The sequence below is a fragment of the Panthera leo genome, chromosome B3 (assembly GCF_018350215.1).
Source record: "Panthera leo isolate Ple1 chromosome B3, P.leo_Ple1_pat1.1, whole genome shotgun sequence".
Taxonomy (NCBI): Eukaryota; Metazoa; Chordata; class Mammalia; order Carnivora; family Felidae; genus Panthera; species Panthera leo.
Window position 1 is genome coordinate 560700 of NC_056684.1, and position 22259 is coordinate 582958.

The following is a 22259-nucleotide window of genomic DNA, read 5'->3' on the forward strand; positions in this document are numbered from 1 at the left end:
CCAGGCACTCGGGGTACAGGCGGGTCGGGTCAGGGCCCAGGGGACAATCTCCCAGGCACTCAGGGTGCAGGTGGGTCAGGACGCAGGAGACAATCTCCCAGGCACTCGGGGTGCAGGCAGGTCGGGTCAGGGCCCAGGGGACAATCTCCCAGGCACTCGGGGCGCAGGCGGGTCGGGTCAGGGCCCAGGGGACAATCTCCCAGGCACTCAGGGTGCAGGTGGGTCAGGACGCAGGGGACAATCTCCCAGGCACTCGGGGTACAGGCGGGTCGGGTCAGGGCCCAGGGGACAATCTCCCAGGCACTCAGGGTGCAGGTGGGTCAGGACGCAGGAGACAATCTCCCAGGCACTCGGGGTGCAGGCAGGTCGGGTCAGGGCCCAGGGGACAATCTCCCAGGCACTCGGGGCGCAGGCGGGTCGGGTCAGGGCCCAGGGGACAATCTCCCAGGCACTCAGGGTGCAGGTGGGTCAGGACGCAGGGGACAATCTCCCAGGCACTCGGGGCGCAGGCGGGTCAGGTCAGGGCCCAGGGGACAATCTCCCAGAGCTGCAAGCCCCGAAGCCCAGTGACAGGACCTCCCCGGGGGGCTGGGCAAGACCCAAACCCTAGTGACCAGGGACATCCTAGGCCAGCTGCTCCAGGCTGGGGTGGTGGTGGCCACGACCTGGGCCTTTAGCCCCACTCCCTCAGCCCCTCCCGTGGGCCCCGGATGTGGGGTGCGTGGCAGGGCCAGGAGCGGTCAGGGCGGGCTCACCGGGCGGGGCACGGCTCCTCGCTGCACTGCCTCTGGCGGTCATCAGGCCGGACCAGGGGGTCACAGTGTCTCTCGTCCACGGGCCCCACCTGTCGCTCGGCACAGTGCACAGTCTGCCTCTGCACGCCTGGGGGGCCGCGGGGGCTCAGCCTGGGCCCGGCACCCAGGGTGCCCCCTGCCCGGGCTGCCCCGCACCCAGAGACAAGGCCACACCCGCTCCTCTAGAACCCTCCCAGAACGAGGCCTCCGCCTCCACCCCTAGACAGGGACCAGAGCGTGGAGGTCCGTGGCGTTGAGGGCCCAGCCCCTCGGCGTCCTAGCTGGGAGGCTTGGGCGGCTCACCTGGCCTCTCTGCACCTCCGTGTATTTATCTGTAAGTGGGAGGAACAGTAACACCTGCCTCGAAGCCAGGGTGTGAGGACAACACGTGGTCGTGCGAACCCAGCCTCCCCTCCCAGCGGGGTCAGCGCTCGGAAAAGGCGGAGCGAGGCCACTCGCCAGACCCCCGAACAGACACTCCTCTCCAGCCCGCCTTTGTCACTGTTTCTGTCCCCCAGCCACCACCTGCCTCTGGGCCTTTGCACGACCGCGCTCCTCCCCTTGGACGCGGACCCCACACTGTCTCCGGTGGCAGGACCGTCCAGCAGGCCCTGCCTTCCCCTGCTTCCCTCACAGGCCAGAAGACCAGGTCTCCTTGGCCTGAGCCTTCCGTCCTGTCCACTCCTCCTCCCCTAACAGAATTCTGGTTCTCTGCGAGGGCCTGCTGAGAACACTCCCCACGGGAGTTCCCATGCGCGAGGGAAGGACACAGGAGAAAAGGACACGAGTCCCTCCCCTGGGGGTCAGCCCCTCGCCCCTTCCTTCTTCCTGCCTGGACCCCAAGAAGGGGGAGGGCGGGGCTACCTTGACACACGTGAGGGGAACACTCGGATGGGGAGAGGGGTCCTGGGTCCCTAAGGCCACCCCGAGCCACCTGCACTGGTGCTCCAGCTGGCACCCCACGACCTGTAGCGCCACACGCCCCTCAGCCACCCACCTGTGAAGCGGCCGTCCGCTGACCCCCAGGGCCCGGTCTAACGGGTTTGCGGTCATGTTTGTAAACGTAAAGACGCTCTATGGGACGGGATACTTTTTAACAGCTTTTGAAAATTTCTGCCAGGTTTCCGTGTGTCGGTTTCCACTTTATCACCACACGAGGTTGTTAAGGGACGTTTGAGGGGTGCCTGGGTGGCTGAGTCGATGAAGTGTCCAAGTTTTCATTCGCCTCAGGTCGTGATCTCGTGGTTCATGGGTTTGAGCCCCGAGTCAGGTTCTGTGCTGACAGCGCGGACCCTGCTTGGGATTCTCCCTCTCCCCCTACCCCCTCTCTGTCCCTCTCTGACTCACGCTGTCTCTCAAAATAAAAAACTAAAAACTAAAAAGGAACGAGCAGACGTCTGTCCCAGACTCCTGATGCTGAGATCCCTGGACACTGAGGGGCACCGGGGGTGACGAGCCCCGGGGAACAGGGAGTCAGCGACACTTTTACACGTCTCCTACAGTTGGAAGAAATGAGTGCGCGTGGGGAACAGGCCACTGGGCCCAGAGGCTCAGAGCGGGGGTGGGGACACGCTGGTGGTCCTGGCTCCCTCCTCCCCACCTCTCCTCCTCCTCCTCCCCATCCCCCCTGCGAAGCCCCTCCTGGGGCGGCAGCCAGGGAGCACCAGGCTCTGGGCCGCCCCGGAAGGAGCCGCAAAGCCCATCTGCAGCAGGAGGTGGAGGAAGGAGCCCACGGAAGGCTGCGAGGACGAGGGTCCGGTGGCCGGCGTGGGACAGAAGCGCCGGTGAGGGGCCTGCTGAGCAGTGAGAACCAAGGAAGGGGCAGCCGGCGCGTCTCTGGGGACAGAGTGCCAGCAGCTGAGACACACTGGGCGCTCAGCACGTGTCCGGTCCTGTGCCGGCCTCTCCCCTGAAGGACCCAGGGGCAGGGCTGCCGGCGGCCCCGCTCTGGACACGGGGGCCCGAGAGCCGCACGTAAGCAGCCAGCCGGAGGCTGAAGCCGGGCACCGCGCCCACCCCTTTCCTCACCTGTGCCACAGGTGACCGTGCACTGGCTCCAGGGCCCGTAGCTCCAGGAGAACTCGGGCGGCTGGCCGTGGCCGTGGCCATCCTCCTCCCTGTGGATGGTGTACTCGTAGCGCACCCCGGGGTTGCTCTCCTGGAAGAGCAGCTAAGGCGGGTGGGCAAGGGGCCCTGTGAGCACGAGGCGTCCCCACCACCCACCCAGGGGGCCACGAGCACGAGGCTTCCCCACCGCCCACCCAGGGCCATGAGCACAAGGCGTCCCCACCGCCCACCCAGGGCCCCACGAGCACGAGGCGTCCCCACCACCCACCCAGGGCCATGAGCACGAGGCGTCCCCACTGCCCACCCAGGGCCCCACAAGCACGAGGCGTCCCCACCACCCACCTGGGGCCACGAGCACGAGGCTTCCCCACCGCCCACCCAGGGCCATGAGCACAAGGCGTCCCCACCGCCCACCCAGGGCCCCACGAGCACGAGGCGTCCCCACCACCCACCCAGGGCCATGAGCACGAGGCGTCCCCACTGCCCACCCAGGGCCCCACGAGCGTGAGGCGTCCCCACCGCCCACCTGGGGCCACGAGCACGAGGCGTCCCCACCACCCACCTGGGGCCACGAGCACGAGGCGTCCCCACCGCCCACCCAGGGCCATGAGCACGAGGCGTCCCCACTGCCCACCCAGGGCCCCACGAGCACGAGGCGTCCCCACCACCCACCTGGGGCCACGAGCACGAGGCGTCCCCACCGCCCACCCAGGGCCATGAGCACGAGGCGTCCCCACTGCCCACCCAGGGCCCCACGAGCACGAGGCGTCCCCACCACCCACCTGGGGCCACGAGCACGAGGCGTCCCCACCGCCCACCCAGGGCCATGAGCACGAGGCGTCCCCACTGCCCACCCAGGGCCCCACGAGCACGAGGCGTCCCCACCACCCACCTGGGGCCACGAGCACGAGGCATCCCCACTGCCCACCCAGGGCCCCACGAGCGTGAGGCGTCCCCACCACCCACCTGGGGCCACGAGCACGAGGCGTCCCCACCACCCACCTGGGGCCATGAGCACAAGGCATCCCCACTGCCCACCCGGGGCCCCACGAGCGTGAGGCGTCCCCGCCACCCACCTGGGGCCACGAGCACGAGGCGTCCCCACCGCCCACCTGGGGCCACGAGCACGAGGCGTCCCCACCGCCCACCTGGGGCCACGAGCACGAGGCGTCCCCACCGCCCACCCAGGGCCATGAGCACGAGGCATCCCCACGAGCATGAGGTGGCCCCACGAGCACGAGGCGTCCTGCCACCTGCCCAGAGTGATCACTGGAAGGGACCCAGCCCCAGCCACCTCTGGGACCTGGGGCTACACCGTGGGGCTGTCCTAGAGACGGGGGAAGGGAGGCAGAGGCCCAGGGCCCTGTCTCACCGTGGGGCAGGGGGTGCTGGACCCCCGGGGCCCAACTCTGCCCCCCACCCTGGGCCTCGGGAGGCAGGCACCTGGATCCAGATGGGCTCGTCGGTGGGGCCGGGGGCCGTGAGGTTCTCCCAGTTGCCTGTGCGCGCGTACGTGAAGGTGGTGCCCGCCACCGGGTAGTCCCCGCCCCACTGGATGGTCCAGCCCCCGTTGAGGAAGTACTTGTGAGGGTCCTCGCTCCGCAGGGCCAGGAAGTTGGCGGCCTCAGCCACCTCCTCGATGCGGATCTCGCGGGCGCCAGCCGGGATCAGCCCCACGTCCACGTACCCTGTTGGCCAGGGGGTGTGCAGACGCTAAGAGGCTGACCGTCCCCTTCCCTCGCCCCCCTTCCCGCTCCACCCAGCCTGCTGACGGCAAAGGTCCCACCACCAGCCCGGGGCCCAAGCTCCTCCAGAAGGCAGAGGGTCCCATGTGTCCTAGGTCACCTAAACCTAAAGGGGACCCTCAAATCCTGCCCCCGTGACCCATGCCCCTTCACGCCTCTCCTGGATGCCTAGGCTGGCTGGGCCCTTCCCGGGGACACCCTCCGTGCTGCCCACACAGCCCGTTCCCGTTCCTTCACTGACTCTATACGCTTTACCCGGTGACGCAGGGGCTGCCGTCACCCCCATCTGACCGGTGAGGAAACTGAGGCCCAGACAGATTAAGTAACATGCCCGAGGGTCCTGCTGGGGTATGAATGGGGCTCCAGGGTCCGAGCGTCCTGGCCCAGCGCCCGAGGCCCCGCTCCTTATGGGTGCCTGCACAGAGATGCACCCGGGCCTCGGGGACACAGCTCTTTCCTGCGTGAAACGCTCCTCCCATCTCACCTGGGTCTTTCATGCACCAGCTAAACTCCCCCCTCCTCCAGGAAGTCTCCCCTCACCTCCCCGGGTCAGGACCTCCTTCCTCACAGCCTGCTGGGCCCCCCACAACCGCACCTGCCACACTGAAAGCTTTCGTCACCTGTCGCTGTGAGCTCCTCACCTTCAAGCCCCCCTCACCCAGCACACGCAGCCGGCACTCACACGGCTGAGGGGGTGGAGTTGGGGGGGGGGGGGCGGCTCTCTGAAGCCTCACAAGAAGGCGGTAGCCTCTGAAGGGGCTGGCGCCACCCATAAGCCTCATCAGCCAACCCGGGGTCCCCGGGGCAGGAGGACTCCCCTGAGTACACGTCTCTGTGTCTGGGCCAAGGTGCCCGACGCCCGAGAGGACCCAGCGGGGTGGTCTCCCTGCCTCCGGTCTCTAGCCCGGGCGGGACCCCGGGGATCAGGCAGGGCTGCCGAGTTAGGAGGACCCCCCCCCCCCCCACCCACCCACCGCGTACCCAGGCCCTCAGACTCCTCGAAGGTCCCGCTCACGGTGTGGCAGGTGGAGCCGTTGCCGTGGCACACGCCACAGCGGTCCTCGACAGCACCCGAGTCAATCTCGAAGTCACAGCCCACGTTCTGGAACACACGGGAGGGAGTCCCCAGTGCCTGGCCACCAGCTGGCAGCCCTCCCTGGCCCCTGCCGCCAGGGTCCGCCAGGGTGGGAGCAGGCCCCCGCTCCGCCTGTCCCCGGGTGTGACACAGGGGGATCCACGCGTGCAGTGAGGCCATGCTGAGGGGTCACGAGGTACGGGGGGGAGGGCCTTTCACAAAGAGCTACAGCAGGCGGGGCACTGGCACCCCAGGGGCTCCCCCAGCGTGGACGAAAGTTTCCCGGAAACAGGAATCTGTATCAGAGGCCCCGGGCAAGAGCGTCCCTGCCACTCTGGGCCCCAGTGCGTCGGGTGGGGGACAGTGGCTGGGACACGGGTGGGGAAGAGGCCGGGGCTGACGCCAGAAACGAGCATACACGCTGCCGGCGTTACTGACGCTCATCTGCCAGGTTCGGGGCCCTGCATGTCCCTGCAGTGACGTCACCGAACCTGGTGACGGGGTGCAGAACCGGCCACTTTCTCTCTCAGAGGACACCACTGCCTGGGGTCATTCGGCCAGCAGGAGGCTGACCCGGGCTCTGGCTTCCCGGCAGGGGCTGTGCAGGTGCGGGCCGAGCTTCAGAGGCTCAGACAGCAGGCAGGGAGGAGGGGAGGAGGGGAGGAGGGGAAGAGGGGAGGAGGGGAGGAGGGGAGGAGGGGAGGAGGGGAGGAGGGGAGGAGGGCCACGGTGCAGGGGCTGGGGGTACACGGTCTGCCTGTGAGGGGCTCCAGTGCTGGTGGGGGCAGTGGCCTTTGCTGACGGGGGCCAGAGGGGGACCAGGAGGGAACCCGGGGCAGCTGCCGTGGGAGACGCCCCTCCCGTCGGGCATACCTTGCAGATGCCATTGATGCAGAGGTCGTGGCCGGGCCGGCCCTGGTGGCAGGGGGTGCCATCCACCACAGCGTCCCTGAGCTTCTCAGCAAAGTACTCGCTCGAAGGCCGGCAGTGCAGCTCACAGGGGCTGGCTGGGGGCCCAAGGGGAGAGCCGTGAGCGACAGCCGGGGCGGGCGTCGCACTGTGTGTCAGGGACGGGCTGGAGGCTCCGGGGACGGCACGGCCCCCCTGGGGTGGGGTCCCGGCTCCTGCCACCCACCCCCTGGCCCCTCCCCGAGGGCGGCAGGACTCACCGTCGTTGAGCACCGGCACCCAGGTGTGTAGCTGGCCCTTGTAGAGCATGGCGTCGAAGTGGCTGCACTGGACGTGGCGGAACGAGGGGCGGCCGGGGGGGCAGGCCTGCAGGTTGCACAGACGGAAGCGCTTCCGCTCGCCCACACAGTACTTGCCCTTGTACTTGGGCCTGTTGGGGGGGGGGGGGGGAGGCAGAGTGAGCGCACGGCGAGCGCGGTGCCACCGCGTCCCCGGGTGGCCCCAGCCCCACACTCACACAGGCTGCGCACACCGCCGTTCGGCACTCTGCACGCCCACACCACAGCTCCGCGAGCAGACGGACCAGGCGCTCCAGCCCGACCAGCCGCCGTCCACAGCCTCAGGCCGGAAGCCGACAGGAACACACTCCCCGTTCAGACACCACTACCGAGACAGCCGACCAGGTGGAGACGCGCACCCAGGCCAGTCGGCCATCCCCGCCCGGGTGACACTGTGGCAGCTGGGGGGCCGGGGCAGGCAGAGGACAAGACCTCTCAGGAGAGAGGAGGCTCCTCCCAGTGGTGGAGGCTCACAGGAACGACAGAGCCCAGGTGCCGACTTCCTGGTCCAGCGCGCAGGCGGGACAGGGCAGAGAGGCTGGGCTCCGAGAGCCTGAGCCAAGGCTGCCTGCAGAGCAGAGGCATGCTGGGAGCCCCACCCCTCCCCCCCACCTGACACTGCCCCCTACCTTGCTCTCCCCACACCTGGTGCCGTCCACAGCTGCATCCAGCTTGGAGTGACAGGTGGTCCCCACGGAGCACCAGAGTGTGTGGCACACATTCTGCAGGGAGGACACAGGCCATGCCCTGACCCCTCCCTGCTGCCTCCACCCGCCCACCCCTCACCACCCTGCGTGGGGCTGGCACAGGGTGGGGGTCTGCAAATGGGATTCCCAGAGGGCCCTTCCCATCTTCTCCCAAACAAGAGGCGCTGGGGGCGGCCGGCACTGGGGCTTGTTCAGAACGGCCTCCAGCCCCGCCCCCTCCCCAGCCTCCCGCCCACCTCTCCAAGCCCTGCCCATACATCTCCCAGCCCCGCCCACTCCCCCGCCCAGCCTCCCGCCCACACCTCTCCCAGCTCCACCCCCTCCCCACACTTACCTCTCCCAGCCCCGCCTACTCCCCCTCCCAGCCTCCCGCCCACCTCTCTAAGCCCTGCCCATACATCTCCCAGCCTCCCGCCCACCTCTCCAAGCCCTGCCCATACATCTCCCAGCCCCGCCTACTCCCCCGCCCAGCCTCCCGCCCACACCTCACAGCCCCACCCACACCTCTCCCAGCTCCACCCCCTCCCCACACTTACCTCTCCCAGCCCCGCCCACTCCCTTAGAAAGACCCTCACCGCCACCAAACCCGGGGTCTCTAACAAGGCTGCGAAGGCCTTCACTTCGGGCAGGTCTCCCCCAGGGAGGGGGGGGGTCTCCCCCAGGGTTTTATTTTGCCTCTTCTAACCCAGCCCTGGGAGGTGACGGTCTCGCCCATAGCCGCAGTTGGCAAATGGTCCACCCAGAATTCAGAGCTGGGTGTGTAGCCCCCCAGCCCGAGGCGGATCCCACAGGCCGAGTCCCCCAGCATCACGTGTGGGGTGTGGGCCGAGCGCAGGCGCTGCAGGCTGCGGAGGGTAGCCCCGCCCCCACCTGTGCCCACACTCACGTCCATGTCCTCACAGAAGGCCGAATAGGCCCCATACTGGAGGCGGCACTGGTGGCCCACGTCGTAGAGGACCCCGGGCGGCACCGAGGGGAAGTCGATGACATCCTTGGTGGGAGCATCGTCCAAGCACAGGCCCCACCCCCGGCTGCAGAGATGGGACAGGGGACAGGGCAAGGGGGACAGCCTGAGAGACCCATCAGGGAGGCCTCGGAGGGGCGGGGCAGGGCGGGGCGAGGGCGGGGCGAGGGCGGGGCGCGGCGGGGAGGGAAGAGCACTAAACCTGTAGGAAAACTGCAGCCTCCTCGCTCACCCCAGCCTCCCCTCCGACCTCCAGCCCAGACCCCTGGCCCAGCATTCAGGCCTTCCTGCTCCCTCCGGGTCTCCGTGTCTCCGGACACACTCAGGCTCCCTAACCAACTGGCCCCACCCCCAGAGCCATGGTTCCCACCCACGGTGCTCTAGCACTCTCCTGTGAGGAATGTCTCCTGGATCCCCTGCCCAAAGGCCCGGCCTCAGAAGCCTCCAGACCACCAATCCCCCTCCTGGCCCTGCTCTGAATTCCTGCAGGCTCTGCCCCCCCCCCCCCCCCCCCCCCCCCGCATGGGGCCACGGCCGGCCACGTCAGTGAGGGATCTGGAGAGCATCAGGCCACAGCTGATACAGCAGCCAGCGCCTCTGACACCCCACCCCAGGTGAGATCTAGGGTCTCTGTGGGGGACCACAGCCTGGGAGAGCCTGGGGCAGCCCTGCCTGCCCATCACTCCCTCATTTACTCCTGCCTGCCCCCTGGAAGCACAGGGAACCCTGATCGGCAGGCGGGGAGCACAGAGACAGAAGGTATCCCAGGCCCAGCTCGGGCCCACTTATGCCAGCGCATCTCTCCACGGGCACCTTGTGCACAGCTACCGCCTCTGGGGGCCAGTGACCATCCTGCTGCCCTTGCCAGGCCCACATGTTGACCAATGAGCCCAGGGCTCACTGCCATCATGCAGGAGTCAGAAAGGTGTCCGGGGCCTCCCTCCCTCCCTCCCTCGGGGCGGCAGTGGCTGGGGAGAACTGAGGTCGGGGGTGATGGGTAGCCGGCCCGGGCAGCACGGACACCCCGGCCAGGCAGGGCAGGGGGAGGCAGAAGCCCTCCGGTGTTCCAGTCTGAGGTGCGGGGCACCAGATGAGTGGAGGGTCCTGGTTAGGGTCGGAAGGCTGGAGGGGGTGGGTGCTGGGGTCTGGTGGGGAGGCACAGAGGAGACACCACAGGATGGGGACAGGCTGGGAGATAGACTCAGGCCAGCGCACAGGCGGGTGTGGGGAGAGGCCGGGGGCCGTCAGCCCCTGGGACCGCGGGTGAGATGGGGTGGGGGTCTGGGGTCTCCCAAGTCCCCCAGCTGGTGGCAGGCCCCAAGCTCCACCCAGAGCTGCAGTGAACACTGAGACCGGACTCCCGCTGAGGGTCCTGAGGACCCCTCCCCCCAAATCACCTGGACCATCTGTGCTAGCGGAAAACAGACCCTGTCAGCTGGGCGTTGGCAAAAGAGCAGCTGTGGGACCCAGCCCTCTGCCCAGGTGACCACAGGCCAGGTCCTCGCTTGCTCCTCAAACACCCTGGGCAGAATCTAATCCCCTTCTCACACACACAGGGCCCCCAGGGCAGAACGTCACTGGCCCTGGGTCACACCGGAGAGCGGTAACGTCAGAGTCTGAGGCCAGGCCCGAGCCGCCAGTGGCCACACGCGTCCACTTGCTGGGCTGCCCGGTGCACAGCTCCTCCCCTCCGTCCATAAGCCCGACCTCAAATACTTCACCCCAGTGCAAGTTCAAATCCATGGCAGCTGAGCCCTGGCAGAGAGAAAGCAGTGTTCTGACTGCTAACCTCGGTCTGGGGCTCCCTGGGCCTGTGCCCTGGGGCAAAGCGTCAGCAGGACCCAGGGACTCCTTCTGTCCTGCAATTCAGGATATGGGCCAGGAGGGCTCACCGCCTGGGGGGAGCTCGGACCCAGCCTGGGGGCTCCTCCAACCTGCAGTCTAATTCGCCCCAATGCCACACCGGGGCCACCCCCGGGCTGTTTCCTGGCTGGAACCTGCCACGTGTCAGGTCCTGTGGGCGGGGCGGCTGGAGTGACAACAGCCCATCTGGTCCATTCTGTGTGTGCGCGAGAGGCTGGGGGCGTCGGGGGACCCTCCGGCACCCAACACCAGAATCGGGGCCACGTTCGGGCCCAAGTGCTGATGGGGAGTGGGAGCCCCGAGTGTGGCTCCCCGCCCAGCTCCAGATGTCGCGTGGCCTGGGCCGTCCCTCACCTGCCCTGGGCCTTCACACAGGAGGCTGAGGCTGCCTGTGGGACCGAAACCACAGAGGTATAAAAAGCCGCACCAGCCCTCCGGCCAGCTCACCGCCAGGTTCCTCGCACGGGGGACACACACCCACGGCTACGGGTGGGGGCCAAGAAGCGTCCGGTCCGGGGGGGAGACCCAGGGGGCCCGTGGGCGCCGCGGGGCCTCCCCCAGACCCAGGGAACACTGCCTCACCCCATTCGGCACCGTCTGTGCGTCCTTTCCTTCTGCCCCGCTCCCCGAGGGCGGAGCTCGTCCCAGCCCCCAGCAAGGACACGGCGGGCAGAGGGGCTGAGGACGGGCTGCTCCACGCCTGCCACGTGAGCCCCCCTCCTTCCAGCTTTCCTGGGCCTCCAGGCTGGGGAGGCAGGCGCGGGGGCCGGCCTGAGGAGAAGAGCCTCCACTGCGGGCACGCCTCTCGCCGGCCACCGCCCCCCTGCAGCCCTCCTCAGTGCCCCGGCCAGCCCAGGCCCCGGCCTGCTCACCCCACCCCTCGCTCCAGGCCCCAAGCCAAGTCCCTCACGCATTCCAGCAGCTGAAAGCGAGCACAGAGACCCCTGTGTGTCTGTGGGTCCCGGGGGCAGGGCGCGGGGGTGGGGCGCTCCCTGGGTGGGGACCGCTGGGAAGAGCCCTGGGGGAGCTACGGGGAGGGGAGCACATCTTCCAGCCTGGCCCCTTATTCTCTGCCCCCAAGTGGGGCAGGAGACACACCCCTGGGGTGTTTTCAGGCCTGACCCACATGCCCAGGCTGCTGCCCTGGTTCAGGTCCATATTCCCTGTGGCTTACAAGTGGTGATAACAGTTAGAAGCCCTGAGCACTAACCACGTGCATGGCCACGTGCTGGACACTGACGTGTCTGCGGGCCAAACCTTCACAGCCACCCAAGAGGCAGGCCCGTCACGAGCCCCATGGAACACGTCTGTCAACACAAGGAAGAGCCGGGGCCAGAGTCCAGGCCCTAACCATCATCCACGACCCCTCTCTGCCTCCTCCCTCACCCCAGCAATGCCTCCTCCGTCGGGGGCCAGCACCCCCCCACACACACATTTAAACCCCACACTGAGCGACTTCTAGAAGAACATGGCAGACTGATCTCCACTCCCTCCCTGCAGCCCAGGACAGTAAAGGAGTAAAGGAGGCAGAGGTCCACAAGGACAAAAGGCGAGGGAGAGGGGACGACGGCACGTGGAACAGGTTAGCAAAACCCGGGAGGCTGGAAAGCAGCCGGTCAAGCAGTGGCTGACCTGGTCGGGCAGTGAGAGTCAAAAGCCAAGTCCAATGGGAGAAACCACCCAGAGGCAGAACCCCAGAAAGGCTCAGGCTTAGGGCCCCAGGGAGCCATGGAGGCTGGAGCGCCAGCAAGACTGGGGACAGGAGACCTCAGACCCCACACCTGCTCCCAACCCCGTGTGGCCACCTGCTGAGGGTGGGGACCACTTTCTGAAGAGGGTGAACCAGAGGATCTGGCCCAGGGTGACCTACAGACAGACCGACAGAGATGAGGACAAATTTAAGTCTACAAGCTGCCAAGCCCCTTCCCCACCTTACGCGCCTCCCCCCACCCCCCCACAGCCCCCCACCCCCCCCAGCCTAGGTGCCAGAAGCCACAGCCAGACCTACACGCCCAGGACAAGAAGAGAGAGTTCCTCCCTGAGGAAACAGACCCGCTCCATAAAAGAGCTCTAGACACTGGTATGTGACAACCTACCGAGGACACAGCCCCATCTCGCCCAGTCCCCCGCACGGACTCAGAAACACCTGCCAACCAGTGTCCCTGTGCCTCCCCCTGTGTGTGACAGGACCTCAGATAGTTTAAAACCTCTAATATGAAAGTTTTGGTTTAGTTTTGTTTTTTAGAGAGAGAGAGCAGGGGAGGGGCAGAGAGAGAGAGGGAGAGAGAGAATCCCAAGCAGTCTCTGAGCTGTCAGCACAGAGCCCAACACAGGCCTCGAACTCACAAACCATGAGATCATGACCTGAGCTGAAATCAAGAGTCAGAGGCTTAACTGACTGAGCCTGCCAGGTGCCCCAAATGTGACAGATTTTTTAAAATTAAAGAAAGATAATGCAGGGAGAAGAAAAATAATTAAATCCATACAAAGAATAACCTCAGGAAGAAAAAACAGGAAACAAGTATGGAAACGTGACAATAAGGAGGAAGAAATCAGGAAGTTAAAAGTACAGTACAAAAAACTTAATAGAAGGGTGAACATGCGGATGCTGTCCAGAAAACAGGTAAAAGCCAGTAAAAAAGTAAAAACTCACAACATGAGAGAGCAGCTGAAGGTCAAAGAGCTCCCGAAGGAGAAAACGAAATTACCAAATGACACAAGAGCATTTCCAGGGGCTGAAGGACAGGCAGTTGTAGGTTAAAAGCATCTGCCAGGTCTAAAGCAGCATGAAAAAGCTCAACCTTACATGTAAAGGAGCCAGAAGAAGAACAAACAAAACCCTGAACCAGCAGAAGGAAGGAAAGAATAAAGATTAGACAAGAAATAAATATGAGAAACATAAAAAAAAAAAACCACAGTAATACAGATCAGGTTCTTTGAAAAGATCAATAAAATTGATATACCTTTAGCTGGACTCATCAAACCAGTGAGAGAGAATGAGACAGAGACAGAGACAGAGACAGAGACAGAGACAGGGAGAGAGAGAGAGAGAGAGAGAGAGAGAGAGAGAGAGAGGTGGGGGGGAGAAGAGAGACAAAAGGCGGGGGGGGCGGGGAGGGAGGAGAGGAAAGAAAAGACTCAAATGAACAAAATCAGAAATGAAAGGAGAAATACAGCAGACTCCAAAGTACAAAGGGTTATAATAACAAAAAACCAAATGCCCACATTGAACAACACAGAAAAAATGAATTCCTAGAAACATATAACCTCCCAAAAAGAAATCAGCAATAAATAGAAAACTTGACCAGACCAGACACTGGCAATGAAACTGAATCAGTCATCAAAAACTCCCAACATCTGGTCCAGGACCAGGTGACTTCACAGGTGAATTCTACCAACATTTAAAGAGTTAACGTCTTTTCTTCTCAAATTGTTCCAAAAAATTAAAAAGGAAGGAAAACTTCCAAACTCATTCTACGAAGCGAGCATTACCTCGATACCAAAACCAAAGACACCACAAGAAAACAGAACTACAGGCCAGTATCTCTGACGAGCACGGGCGCAGAAATTCTCAGTAAAATACTTGCAAACGGAATCCAGCAATACGTTTATAACATCATTCGCTACAATCAAGTGGGATTTATTTCTGGGTTGCACGATTCACAAATCAATCAACATGATACATCACATGAATACAAGAAAGGATAAAAACCCCACGAACCTTCCAACAGGCGTAGAAAAAGCATTGGACAAAGTAACAACATCCATTCGTGATAAGAACTCTCAACAAAGTAGGTGTAGAGGGAACATTCCTTAGCTTAATAAAGGCCGTATATGAAAAATCCACAGCTAGCATCATCCTCAATGATAAAGCGCTAAGAGCTTTTCCTCTCAGATCAGGAACGAGACAAGGATGTCCACTGTCACCAGTTTCATCCAACACAGTACACAGTACTGGAAGTCCTAGCCATAGCAATCAGATAAGAAAAAGAAATGGAAAGAATCCAGGTTGGCCAGGAAGACGTAAAACTTTCCGTATCTGCAGATGACATAATACTGTACATAGAGGACCCGAAAGAGTCCACCAAAAATCTACTGGAACTGTATGTGAATTCAGTAAATCTCAGGGCACAAAATCAATATACAGAAATCTGTTGCATTTCTGTGTACTAATAATGAAGTAGAAAAAGAGAAATTAAGAAAACAACCCCATTTACAATTGCACCAAAAACAAAGTACCGAGGAATCAACTTCATCGAGGTAATGGCCTGCACTCTGGAAACTATAAAACACGGATGAAAAAAACTGAAGAGAACGCACAGAAATGGAAAGATTTCCACGCTCATGAATTAGAAGAACACATATTGTTAAAATGTCTCTACTCCTCAAAGCAGTCTACACATTTAATGCAATCCTTGTCAAAACACCACCAGCAGTTCTCACAGAGCAAAAACAAACCATCCTAAAACGTGGACGGAACCACAAAAGACCCCAAATAGCCACAACAACCTCGAAAACAAAGAACAAAACTGGACGCATCACAATGTCAGACTTCAAGATACGTTACAAAGCTGTAATGATCAAAACATTGTGGTACTGGCACAAAAACAGATCAACGAAGCAGGGCAGAAAGCCCAGGAACAAACCCACGGTCATATGGACAACTCACCTTGGACAAAGGAGGTGAGAATACACAATATGAAAAAGACAGTCTCTTCAACAAACAGTGTTGGGAAAACTGGACAGCAACATGCAGAACGACGAACGTGGACCACTTTCAGGGCACCTGGGTGGCCCCGTCGGTTAAGCGACCAACTCTCGGCTCAGGTCATGATCTCACGGTTTGTGAGTTCGAGCCCCGAGTTGGGCTCTATCTATACTGACAGTACAGAGCCTCCTTGGGATTCTGTCTCCCTCTCTCTTTGCCCCTCCCCGCCTGCTCTCTCTCTGAACAATAAACTTAAAAAAATTTCTTAAATTAAAAAAAAAAATTGGGCCACTTTCTTAACACCATACACAAAAATAAGTTTAAAATGGATTAAAGACCTATACACGAGACCTGAAACCATAAAAATCCCAGAGAAGAAAGAACACGGGTAGTGATCTGACATCAGCCGTGGCAACTCTTTTCTAGGTATGTCCTGAAGCAATGGAAACAAAAGCAAAAATAGAGAACTGGGACCTCGTCAAGGTAAAAAACTTCCGCACAGCAAAACGAATAAAACGCTGATGAAAAGAACTGGGGAGAACACACAGAAACGGAAAGACATCCCATGCTCATGGAAGAACAATAAAGGGAGGAACACGGAGAGGAGAAGAGAGGGAGAGAGGGAATCCCAAGCAGGCTCCCTGCTGTCAGCACAGAGCCCAAAGTGGGGCTCGAACTCACAAACCATGAGATCACAAGCTGAGCTGAAATCAAGAGTCGGAGGCTCAACCCACTGAGCTGTGCAGGAGCCCGGGAACAAAGCCTCTCAACACTGACGGAGAGCGACACAGCCCAAAGCTGATACCAAATCAAATGATCGATCAGGTGTGAGGGTAGAATAAAGACACTTCAAACCCCTTACCTCCACGCACCTTTTCTCAGAACCTACTCCGCCAGAACAAAGAAGCACCCCCTCTAAAGTCAGCGACAGGAGGACCCCATGGGACAATTTTAGGGCAGGCCCAGAAGGCACCCGGTCTAGATAGGAACGGGAACAGAGGCCACACTGCCTGCTGGAATCAGCACGTGCTTCAAATGTGGACAGAAGGCAGTGATGTGTTAAGAACCGCGAACGACCCAGAAACCCTGTCGTCCCGTGTTATCGGCGTTACCTCCCTGTCCCGGCCACCCACACGCCAGGAGGGAGGATGCAGAGGGGGCTACGGGCCGACCCCCAGACCCTTTTCCCTTCAGACCCCGCTTACTGGCCAGCGTAAGCCGAGGGCAGGGAGTGGTGCCAGAGCACCCACATGTTAAGAAGTGGAATAAAAACTGGGGCGCCCAGGGGGCTCAGTCGGTTGAGCGTCCGACTTCGGCTCAGGGCGTGATCTCGCGGTCCGTGGGTTCAAGCCCCGCGTCGGGCTCTGTGCTGATGGCTCGGAGGCTGGAGCCTGGAGCCTGCTTCAGATTCTGTGTCTCCCTCTCTCTCTGCCCCTCCCCTGTTCATGCTCTGTCTCTCTCTCTCAAAAATAAATAAAAACATTAAAAAAAAAAAAAAAAAAAAAAAGGAAGTGGAACAAAACCCACCCAGTTCCTTTCGTACACTCTTCTGCTGTTCTGGTCAAGGGAGCTACGGGTATGGGCCGTGTCGTTTGGGGCCTTGCACCCGAGGTCCGTTCTCCTACTTACACTTAAAACCGGCACCGTGAAAAATTCTGTGCTAATAACTTACATCTTTAAATTTTCCTTAGCCGAGAACAACGTTAAAGAGCAAATCAAAAACACGGTCACCACTTGAGAGGATCAGAAAGAGGGGACAGGCTTTAGCTTCGGTGCCTCCGGCGGCACTTTCCCCAGGACTCTGTGGCCAAGCGGCCGGGGCCGTGCCCCGTCGGGTCTCCGTCCCGTCCCAAACCCAGGGCTCGACCCCAGCCCCATCCCTAGGTCCCCACGACCCCTCTCCCTCCTGTGGGGTTGCAGGACACGGAGATGGCCTCGGGGACCTCTCGGTCCAGCCCGGGCGGACCGGCCCGTGCCTCTCTGACACCGGGCGGCCCCCCACGGGCCCGGCGGACTTACTCCAGGAACCTGGTGATGTACTCGCGGCTGCAGCGGGACCAGGTGAGGGGGGCGGTGTCGTACAGGAGCTGTGGAGACATGATGGAAGGCCGTTTCCCCACGGGCTCGCAGTCATTGCCGCTTCCGTCGTGCTGAATCCCAAAACTGCGTGAGAGCACAGGCCCCGGGGGCCGGTGAGCTGCGGGGCCGCCGGGCGGCTCTGCCTCCAGACCGCGTGGGGCCTCGGGAGGCCGACCCCTCTCGGAGCCTCAGCCTCCCCGGCCCAGAGCGTGGACGGGCGGGGGCGGCGGCGGGGGGCAGCCTACTGAGCCTGAGGGGCACCCACAGTGACGAGCCACGGCCCCCCGTGGGGATGTGGGGATGTCCCCACATCCACACTGGTCCCCAGCAGGGAATGACACGGGTCCCTCCGTGCCCTGGATTTAAGGGAGTTTGAGCCGCCCTGTCACAGAGAAACTCTCGAGACGCCATCCTGGGGAAGGAGACAAGAATGATTGTCTTTGCTCAGACTTACTACGTGCCAGGCGCCGTGCTAAGCGCTTTCAGAAACCCCACCTTGCTCAGTTCTCGGAACTGCCCAGAGAGGCCCAGGAACTAGCCAAGGTAACACAGCCAGGGAACAGCAGATTTGGGGCAGAGCGCTCTTGACCACCACAGGCGGCTTCGAGGCCCTGCACGCGTGGCTGTCACTCAAGGAACCCAGGGCAGGTGAACAATGACGCCGACATCTCTGACCACCAGGCCTCTCTGTGGCCCACACACCTCGCGCAGAGGGGCCGGCTGGAGGAGCCCTGAGCATCAGTGAGTCCAACCCCCTCGAGCAACAAGGGGCACACCAAGGTCCAGAGAGGGCAGGGCACTTGCCTGGGGTCACAGAGCAATCAGACACGCAGGTGTGGGGGACCGAGAGTCAACACGCAAGCAGTGAGCGCACCGCGGAGGGACAGCTAAAGACACTGGTGACTTTCCGGTCGTCTCAACCCCACACCGACCGGGACTCGGTCCGAGCCAGGCCCACAGGCACCCGCGTGGGCCTCCCCACATCTCACAGGGAAGCAGCCCGGTGTGGGTGGGGACATCGCAGGGACAACGTGCGGCCACAGCCAGGCCCGCTTCCCTGGGATCCTGTGGCCCGTGGGCCCAGCTGTCTGGTGCCCCCGGCATGGCAGGGGAAGCTGGGGCGTTAGTGCGGAAATGGGAGCAGGTGCGGTACCTGTGTCCGAGCTCGTGGGCCACCGTGAAGGCCAGCGGCAGGCCCGTGTCCTCGTTGATGTTGCAGCTGCGGTGCGGCTGGCACATGCCCGCCACGTGGGACAGGCCCAGGGTCTCACAGGGCCTGTTCATGGCCGCACACAGGTCCTTCCTGCGTCCAGAGAGAAAGGATCCTCAGGCTGACCTGACCAGGTGCCAGGTGGAACTAAGCCCAGAAGGCCAGTGGCTGGGCATGAGGGAGAGAGTAGGTGAGGAGGTGGGAGGGAGTGGGTGGGGAGGGAGTGGGTGGGGAGGGAGTGGGTGAGATGGGAGTGGGTGAGATGGGAGTGGGTGAGATGGGAGTGGGTGAGGGGGGGAGGGGGGAGGGGGAGGGGGAAGGGGGAGGGGAGGGGGAGGGGAGGGGAGGGGGGGAGGGGGAGGGGAGGGGGGAGGGGGGGAGGGGAGGGGGGGAGGGGGAGGGGAGGGGGGGGAAGGGGAGGGGAGGGGGGAAGGGGAGGGGAGGGGGGGAGGGGGGGGAAGGGGAGGGGGGAAGGGGAGGGGAAGGGGAGGGGGGGAAGGGGAGGGGAAGGGAGGGGGCGGGGGAGGGGAAGGGAGGGGGGGGGAAGGGTGAGGGGGGAAGGGGAGGGGGGAGAGAAGGGGAGGGGAAGGGGAGGGGGGAAGGGTGAGGGGAAGGGGAGGGGAAGGGGAGGGGAGAGGGGAAGGGGAGGGGAGGGGGGAAGGGGAGGGGAAGGGGAGGGGAGGGGAGGGGGGAAGGGGAGGGGAGGGGAGGGGGGATGGGGAGGGGAGGGGGGGAAGGGGAGGGGAGGGGGGGAAGGGAGGAGGGGAGGGGGGAAGGGGAGGGGAGGGGGGAAGGGGAGGGGAGGGGGGAAGGGGAGGGGAGGGGGGAAGGGGAGGGGGAGGGGGGAAGGGGAGGGGAGGGGGGAAGGGGAGGGGAGGGGGGAAGGGGAGGGGGGGAGAGGGGAGGGGAAGGGGAGGGGAAGGGGGAGGGGAGGAGGGGGGAAGGGGAGGGGAAGGGGAGGGGAAGGGGAGGGGAAGGGGGAGGGGACAAGGGAGAGGGGAAAGGGGAGGGGAAGGGGAGGGGAAGGGGAGGGGAGGGGGGAAGGGGAGGGGAGGGGGGAAGGGGAGGGGAGGGGGGAAGGGGAGGGGAGGGGGGGGAAGGGGAGGGGAGGGGGGAAGGGGAGGGGAGGGGAAGGGGAGGGGGAGGGGGGAGGGGAGGGGAGGGGAGGGGAAGGGGAAGGGGAGGGGAGGGGGGGGAAGGGAGGGGGGGGAAGGGGAGGGGAGGGGGAGGGGGAGGGGGAGGGGGAGGGAGGATAGGGGAGGGGGGAGGGAGGAGGGGGGAGGGGAGGGGGAGGGAGGAGGGGGGAGGGGGAGGGGGAGGAGGGGGGGGAGGGGGAGGGGGAGGGAGGAGGGGGAGGGGAAAGGGGGAGGGGGAGGGGGAGGGGAGGGGGAGGGGGAGGGGGAGGGGGGGAAGTGAGGGGGAGGGGGGAAGTGAGGGGGAGGGGGGAAGTGAGGGGGGAGGGGGGGAAGTGAGGGGGAGAGGGGGAAGTGAGGGGGAGGGGGAAGTGAGGGGGGGGAAGTGAGGGGGAGGGGGAAGTGAGGGGGGAGGGGGAAGTGGGGGGGGGAGGGGGAAGTGAGGGGGGAGGGGGAAGTGGGGGGGGGGAGGGGGAAGTGGGGGGGGGAGGGGGAAGTGGGGGGGGGAGGGGGAAGTGGGGGGGGGGGAGGGGGCACCTCCTCACCCCCCCCTCGCCCCCCACTCGGACATCGTGCCGCAGCAGCATTCACAGGGGACACCTACTTGTGCCTGGGGAGCAGCCCCGTCGCACAATTTTGGTTACTGTCCCCGTGAGGGAGCGCAGGGACAGACCCTGAACAGGCCTGGACCCCAGTGGGGGAGGGGCCACGGCTGTAAAACCAGGCCGAGAGCTCCTTCAAGGGACCACTTCCGTCTCCAGACTGTGGAGGTGGAGGCAGGATCGCACACGTGTGGCAGAAGCGTATAAGCTACACACGCACGCTCGTGCACACTCAGGGGCAGGGACACGGGTAAAACCTGAGCAAGTCTGTGGACTGCACGGGCGTCCACGTCCTGGTCGTGGTCTCCCGCTATATTATCTCGGATGCCGGCACCGGGGGGGCACCGCGGGCACCGGGGGGAACCGGGGGCACGGGGCCTGCCTTCGGACGGTTCTGGGAGAAACCCACAAGAGCTCCCCAAGTGCTGATGGAACCCAGGGGTCCAGCCAAAGGTGTGTGCGCTCCCTAACACGGGCTCCGGGGGCAGGGCCGTGTCCGCACCCCGCCGGGGGTCAGACAGCACCGCCATCCAGAGCAGGCCCCCGCTGGCCACGTTGCCACCCCCCCCACCAGCCGGGTGGCCCCCCTGGCCGTGTCGCGCCCCCCAACAGCTGGCGGCACCTGGTGAGCAGGATGGCGGTGTCGTGGTGCAGCGGGTGCGCGTCCCCCTTCATGTTGATGCTCTTTTGCCACTTGCACAGAAGCTGCGAAGGGTGTTGTCCGCGTGGTGCGTGACCTTCAGGTCTTCCTGGGGGCAGAGAGGGCAGCGCGGGTCCCTCCCCTGAGCGCCGGAGGGCCAAGCCCCCATTCTCCTCCAAAGGCAGGAGACAGAGGCCCGGTCCAGCCTCCAGGGACCACCCCTCCCCACAGGCCCATCCTGGGGGGCACCCGATGGAGGGCCGGCCGGGGACCCGGGGGGCGACGGAGGAGGACACCGCCCGGGCACCCCCCCACGGAGGCCCGCCGTGCCCTTCCACACGGGGCCCCTCGGGTGACGGACCAGGTGGGCTCTGGCGGCCGACGCCCATCGCTGGGCAGCCCGCGGCAATGTGACCTCTCACCTCCTCATCCTCCAGCAGGACGAGGCGCACGATGGTAATGTGGATGGGGTTCCCGATGCTGGGGTCGTTGAAACAGGCCGGCCACCTGCCGAGAAAGGGGGGGGGGGGGGGTCAGCCGCCAGCCTGCAGAGAGGTACCAGACAGCCACTGCCTACCTCCGACCAACAACGTCCTCACACGGGGGAGCTCACGCAGCGCACCCACACGGGATCGTGCCCGCACCTGCACACACACCGCCGAGTCTGGACAAAAGGCCGGCCCAGACCCAGGCCCGTTCTGGGCACCAGTGTGGGATCTGCTCACCCAGCTCACCCACCCCAGGGCCCTAGTTTGCCTCCTATGTCTTGGGCTGGGAGGCCCCGCGGCCTCTTCCTGCCCTGGGTTCACCAGGACCAGCATCCCAGGACTGAGTCCCCCCACGAGGCAGGAGACGCGGGCCGGGACTAGAGAGGGGGCTCGGGCAGGCACAGGCCCCCAGAGTCTCCCACTGCCCCACACTCAAGTTCTCCCTGGGGCACAGCGTGGGGCCAAGACGGCAGGCGCAAGCTCTCGGAGGCCCCACGGTCTGCACGGGGGCTCCCACCCGGTCCCAGGAAAGGCCGCCCCCAAAGTCGGAAGGTACGCGAAGGTGCAGGGAGACGGGTGGGGGAAGCTCCCTCAGAACAAGAAAGAGGTCAGCCTGCGACAGGGCGTCAGGTTCCTAGCTGGCAGAGACGGCGGGACAGGCCAGTCATGAGTTGGCTTCCAGCAGCTTCGTCAAGAAAAAAGATATTTTGATAGAAACGGACAAAACACACACTATCAAGAGGACACAAAAGCCCATTAACAGGATACATTGTTTTTTGGAGAAACCCAAGGTGCCTCCGTCCACCTCCGTGCACCTCCCCCTCCCCAGCATCAACCCAATTCCACCTCCTGGATGCTCCCTACATCCACCTCCAAGGCCACCGCCCAGCCTGAGGCAACAGCCTCTCATCTGTCCAGCTGTAAAGGTCTCCTCCAG

The 22259-nt window shown here is 63.7% G+C and overlaps 1 protein-coding gene across 1 annotated transcript in view; it reads right to left on the bottom strand.

The window, feature by feature from the left end:
- ADAMTS7 (ADAM metallopeptidase with thrombospondin type 1 motif 7) overlaps nucleotides 1-22259 on the bottom strand; it is a 42796-nt gene that overhangs the window by 7562 nt on the left and 12975 nt on the right. Inside the window, 15 exon segments of the mRNA XM_042940771.1 lie at nucleotides 756-882; nucleotides 2823-2964; nucleotides 4305-4549; nucleotides 5588-5708; nucleotides 6555-6688; nucleotides 6851-7020; nucleotides 7108-7253; nucleotides 7558-7650; nucleotides 8522-8666; nucleotides 17190-17333; nucleotides 18403-18552; nucleotides 20817-20893; nucleotides 20896-20943; nucleotides 21257-21328; nucleotides 21330-21341. Coding sequence (XP_042796705.1) covers nucleotides 756-882; nucleotides 2823-2964; nucleotides 4305-4549; nucleotides 5588-5708; nucleotides 6555-6688; nucleotides 6851-7020; nucleotides 7108-7253; nucleotides 7558-7650; nucleotides 8522-8666; nucleotides 17190-17333; nucleotides 18403-18552; nucleotides 20817-20893; nucleotides 20896-20943; nucleotides 21257-21328; nucleotides 21330-21341 — 1826 coding nt within the window.